Source organism: Lactuca virosa, chromosome 8, assembly GCF_052849685.1.
Source record: "Lactuca virosa cultivar CGN04683 chromosome 8, Lactuca_virosa_CGN04683_v6, whole genome shotgun sequence".
NCBI classification, from domain to species: Eukaryota; Viridiplantae; Streptophyta; class Magnoliopsida; order Asterales; family Asteraceae; genus Lactuca; species Lactuca virosa.
In genome coordinates this window covers 379,709,163-379,715,564 of record NC_136433.1, presented here as the reverse complement: position 1 = coordinate 379,715,564, position 6,402 = coordinate 379,709,163, and the positions used below count along the sequence as shown (strand labels likewise).

The 6,402-nt window shown below is 35.3% G+C and overlaps 1 protein-coding gene across 1 annotated transcript; it reads left to right on the top strand.

Annotated features, from left to right (window-relative positions):
* Window positions 1–241: 241 nt before the first annotated feature.
* LOC145132193 (putative galacturonosyltransferase-like 9) lies at window positions 242–1,595 on the top strand. Its single transcript, XM_079066896.1, has one exon. The coding sequence runs from the start codon at window positions 309–311 to the stop codon at window positions 1,395–1,397; it is 1,089 nt and encodes a 362-aa protein (XP_078923022.1). The 5' UTR covers window positions 242–308; the 3' UTR covers window positions 1,398–1,595.
* The last annotated feature ends 4,807 nt before the right edge of the window (window positions 1,596–6,402 follow it).

Here is a 6,402-nt window from a genome sequence, read left to right as displayed (position 1 = left end):
AATTTAAATTATAAAAAAAATATATAATTAATATAAAATCAAGATAATTTCAGAAACTTTATATATTTTAGTAATTATCGTTTTGGGAAAAAAAATACCTGTACATAAACTACCAACTATGTCATTTTATCATAAAAGCATATTAACCTAACCAGCGCGTGTAATACAACCGCGCGTGATGAAACGAAAACTACACGCGCTGCCTCCTATCTTTAAACCCTGTATATATATTCAAAGAAAGTCATCGCGAGAGAGAGAGAGAGAGAGAGAGACTCCATTGATTGTACATGATCCATTAACCAACGGAGATGGGTAGAAATCGGTTTCACGGGAAGCCGTCAAACGGCGATGTGGTGTTCGCCGTCGTCGCTGGCTTTTTGTTTCTCTCTCTCCCGTTGGTGTGCTTTGGGATTCGTTCTTTTCCGGTGAACGGAGAAATCTTGGCTCAGGTCGGAACGGATTTGATTAGCTTCACGGAAGCGCCGGAGTATCGTAACGGAGTCGAATGCTCAAACAAAACTATACATATCGCAATGACACTCGATTCCGAGTACCTTCGTGGCTCAATCGCCGCCATCCACTCCGTTCTCCGCCATGCTTCTTGCCCAGAAAACGTGTTTTTCCACATCATCGCCGCCGAGTTCGACCGTGCGAGTCCACGGGTCTTAACTCGGATTGTCCGGAATACGTTCCCTTCTCTCAACTTCAAAGTCTACATTTTCCGGGAAGATACAGTGATCAATCTGATATCGTCGTCGATCCGGGTCGCTCTCGAGAACCCGTTAAACTACGCCCGAAACTATCTGGGCGAAATTCTCGACCCGAATGTTGAACGGGTTATCTACCTCGACTCCGATGTCGTTTTGGTCGACGACATTAACAAGCTGTGGAGCATCACTTTGCAGAACAACCGTGTGATCGGAGCTCCGGAGTATTGCCACGCGAATTTCACGAAATACTTCACAGAAACGTTCTGGTCCGACCCGTTAATGTCTCGGGTATTCGCATCGAAGAATCCATGTTATTTCAACACCGGTGTGATGGTAATGGATATGGTGAAATGGAGAGCTGGGAACTATCGCCGGCGAATCGAAAACTGGATGGAATTGCAGAGAAAAAAAAGGATTTACGACTTGGGTTCCTTGCCGCCGTTTCTACTGGTGTTCGCCGGTAACATTGAGCCGATTCACCACCGCTGGAACCAACATGGGCTCGGCGGAGATAACGTGAAAGGCAGCTGTCGGTCGCTACATTCCGGTCCGGTGAGCTTGCTTCATTGGAGTGGCAAAGGGAAGCCGTGGGTCAGACTGGATGAAAGGAGACCTTGTCCGTTGGATTATCTCTGGCAGCCGTACGATCTTCATCAGCATAAGAATCAATATCAACCGTTGGATTGAATGATTGATAACTCTAATTATTTAATTTAATTTCATTAAGAAAAGAAAAAAAAATAGAATCTTTTGGTTTATACTTTATCATTTTGTTGTAATTTTTGGTGAACATGTCGATTCAGAGATTCTTTGAAAGCTGTGTACAGAAATACATACATTGTGTGACTTTTTTTATTTGAAAATAAAAATATTAAAATTGGGATTTGGGAGGTCTATTTCTTTTGTAATATGTTTGGAGTTTGACATTTTTGGATTATTTGTTGATATTATGTTGTAATATTACTTTTGGAAATAATACGTTTTTTTTAAGAGATTTTGTTTGTTAATTGTAGTGGACAACTAAAATAACAAATAGGGTTTGGTATAACTAAATATAACAACTTTTATTATATCATAATAACTAAATATAAACATGGTATATAAATTAAAATGCATGTTTCATTCCATTTACTTTGGTGAAGCATGTTCAAATCGTTTTATATGTTTTCCATAAATTAATTCAATGGAAAGCATTAAAAAAAAACTTACTTTATGAAGGGCTTGTCATGGAAATTGCATTTCGATTATGTTTTCCCGATGACCATTGACTTATAGATATGCACTCCCCCATACCACCACCATTAGTAATGGTCCATTACTTGTGATCCTTAAGCTTCAAGCAATTGACTACTCATGTACCAATGAAATTGGTCAAAAGAGATTCAAATTTACCTATTAATTTGCTGATTTATTTATATCATTAAAATGAAACACTTAAAGAAATACAAGATGTTTATAAATTTATACGCATTTGAGGTATATCTTATGATCCTAAATACATCTCAAGAACAATATTGTGCAAAACAATATTTGGCGTATCCTAAATATGTATATCTTGTGATCCTAAATGCCTATCAAGAACAAACTTAAGTTTGTACACATATTTATATATAGTTAAGCTAACTTATAATCGTGAGTTTAGCTTTCAGGTTAAGCATTATCTATAAAATATTATGTAGACGTTAATATACAAAGTACTTACTCCCGTAATTAATTTTCTAGGTATTTCTACTATAATAATGTAAAAATGTGACGTCGATGAATAATTATTAAAAATATTGAGTTACTGGACCTAATCAAATTTCAAAATATTTAATAGAAAATGATAAATTTGGTTAATCTTACATATTATTTCTATAAAATAATCAACGATTAGCAAATTGACCGAAATAGTCATAATTTTCGCAAGTCACTATCTGCGAAAAAATAGATGTCCTATGATTTATTTATTTTTTAATTTTCGCATGCACCTGCAAAAATGTAGATTTTTGCTAGTGGTCGGGGACCTGCAAAAATCTCAATCATCTGCGAAAATCGGTCAAAAGCCTATTCTTTCTAGAAAAAAAACATGTATTGTCATATCTAGTGAACTACGAAAAGCATAGTATGTACTATGAAAATACATACAGTGTATTATGGTTATGTTATAAGACATCTTTTTGTTAAAAAATGTTTTCCACTTTTCACTCTCTAAATTTGACAGCAAATTTTTCTAGTTTTTTTGTCTGATTTTGTTAGCAAAATTCACCATATTATCCTTTTCTGATTTTGTTAAAGAAAACATGACTTTAAATATTCCAAAATAGTATTCTATTTGTGCTTTTTTTATGGTTTATGGAGTTGGAAAACGATTCTCTATATTCCTGCACCGTAAAATAAGATATGGCAAGGACATAAAATCCAATATCATATTATTAGACTACTACACTAACTAATATAATATTGTCAAGGGCTTCTTTTCTCTTCCTATAAATAGTAACTCATCTCAACACTCCAGCTAAGTGTCTCTTACTCATTTCAACTCTTTTATGGAGACATCTCTGTCTCCGCACAGTTAGATTCATCCCGCTAGGTGGAGTTGACTCTCTCTACACTAACGATCTAACTTAATCGTCAGAGCTTGCTCCCGAGGAACAATCCTTGGGGCAAGTTTAACGGTCTTTTTTTCTTATTGTTGCCCAGGTGTTATAGTCGGAATCCAACCATGCCGCACACCCAAAGGATATACGAGCTAGAACCAACAACCGAATAACCGATTTACAAAACCCGACGTAGCCACACAAACAAAAGACATGTTTTGGAGATATGCCTAATATCAGCATGTCTTTCCATAACCTACATTGAAGTATCTTATAAAGATAGTTAATGAGGGTGATGTGAAATATTAAAAAAATTATATATATTCATCAACTTCCAACTCGTGTACATTTGTATCTGGTGGATAATGATCCTATGGAAGTGGCACAAATTGTTTAATACAATTCCACAACTTAATCTGTTGGTGGTAGGAACCAGTCCAACAGAAGAGGCCTGAGTAGCATAAGAGGCAAAAGCTATGATGAGAACCGCTCTAGCGGAAAAGGTAGCAACAATCAAGAATGTATCTTTATCTCTCTAAACGATCATTAGAATCTTGGTCGATATGTTGCATATGGAACACATATACAACAACAATTCAATCTATAAGTTGTTTATGAAAACATGTATACGTATCGACAAATTCAATTTGCCAATCCTGGATATGATGTACTGTTTCAAACATCGGTAGTACCATATCAAACACTGATAGCATCGTATCAAACGCGATAGGTCCTTATCAAATGCAGGTAGAACAACAAATTCATTATGTCGATCCAGTAAACTATCAATACTTAGTTGATGATGATCTTGGCACAGATAAAAATGATGTTGAGATTCGTACATGTAACAATGATGCTAATAATGTTACATGTAACAATGATGATCATTATAGTACACTCATGAATGTTGTTGATGCTTGTACATGTTATAATGAAGGTGGTAATGATGATTATATAGAAATTAAGGAGTCAAAGATGAATTTTGTTTTGGTATATCAGATTTAGAAGCAAATGATTCTAAAAATGAATGGTTGGTTGAAGTAAACAATTACACAGAAAGACCATTCTTTGGTATGCCTGATATACGAGCATGTCTTGACCTTGACCTGATGTATTCAACCACTCCATTAGACATCGAAAACCCTGCATATACGATAAAACCGCTACAAAATAGATACAAATACACCCTACTACTAGAACTAGAACTGAAAAAGTATAGAGGGGGCATTTCAGTACAAAATTATCATATCTACAAAAAAAATAGGTTCAATGGAGCATGTTGTGATGAAAATTGCCATTGGTCTATTTCATCTGTAAAACTGGACAACTATAGCATGTTCCAAGTCCGCAAACTTATGGACCAACACACTTCTTTTTCAGAACAATTGAACCCAAACCATCGTCAAGCAAGCAAAAAAGTGTTGGGACAATTAGTTGCAGAGTTGTTGGGTAATGATCATTGTACAGTCTACCATAGAAGGGATATCCAACAAGATTTCACTTTGAGGTATAATATTCATGTTTTCTACAAACAATGTATGTGTTTAATCTTCTAAGGGGCTCTCATGCAATATCATTTTCTAGACTCCCCATATATTGTTACAAACTGGAGAGGTATAATTTTGGATAAGTGACATACATTGAAACATCTGATGAAGACCAATTTGATTTTTTTTCCTCTCAATTGGTTGCATGCTAATAGTTATCATTTGTTTGTTAACTTATGTTGATTAATTTTAATATCTATTTAGTTATCATTCGTTTGTTAATTTATTTGCTTATATTCAATGTTTATATAGTTATCATACGTATGTTCTCTTATTTTGATTAATTTCAATGTTTATATAATTATCATTCGCTTGCTAACTTGTTTTGATTGTGTTGTAGCTACGGGCATTCACAAAAATTATCGGCGTGCCCTCATCGTAGACACGGCCACCTTAAGGGTGACTTGAATGGCACCATGTTGTTGGTTGTTACAATGGACGGAAACAACTAAATTTTGCATGTTGCGTATGGGATAGTTGTTCTAAAAAACAGGCAAAACTTCATGGGAATGTAGCTAAGAATTTACGAGCTAGGATTGGTCGTGACATAGTAGTGGAATAGTTGTTTTGGCAAACATGCAAAACTTATAGAATGTCTTATTTTTAATTGTGTTTGGGTAGACTTCAACATGCAATCAACAATCAGATTATTGGTAACGAGCTTTTCTAGCTTGACAATATTGCTCTTGCAAAATGGTCAATGACCCTTTTGCTAGAGTTTGTTTCAATGTAATGAAATTTGATATTCCAGGTGGTTGTGAAAAGGTTATCAGTGGGTATACAAGATTAATCGATAAGGATAATTATTACGGTTGTCTATGAGGCGATTCAACATGTGTTTGAGAGTCGATTTAACAGAGGCAAATAATTGTTTTTTAGAATATTTATTGTTATTTAAGGATGCATATCTACTTTTAAGTGTTTAGTGACAATAATGCTAAAAAAGTTATACATGGGGCTATTTGGTGATCTCACACCTTATGACGAGTGATATGGGCATATTTAGTTATAAAAATTCATGCATTATCTTAATACTTTATGTTGTTTTTATATCATTTTATGGACAAAAGGTACTTAATTAGCTTACTATTTCAATTTCAGTAATAAAAGACATGCTCGGGTGAAAAAGGAAGAGGATTGAGTGATTGGAAGCTTGGAGATTGAAGACTGAAGAAAGAAGGATGTTGCTGGACAGCTTGACCCCTCGTCAGTGTTTTGGCCATATCTCATGAACCGTAACTCCGATTGACGAGATTCAAAATGTTCTGAAAACTAGACACACGACTTTCGTGTTTTGAGAAAATGTTGATTCTAAGTGAACTCGACGAGTTGGGCCTCAACTCGACGAGTTGGTCAGAATGTTCCAGATTCAAAGATGCCTTGTCGTACACGCCGTATACGCGGATTGTAGAAAAAACTCGTCGAGTTATTCTTAAAAACTCGACGAGTTGGGTTGATTTTTGGTAACTATAAATAGATAACATCTATGCCCGAAACCCTAACACTTTCTGGAGGCTAGCTACGATTATTGAAGATCAGAAGGGTTCTTGAAGCTTCAGTTTTCGA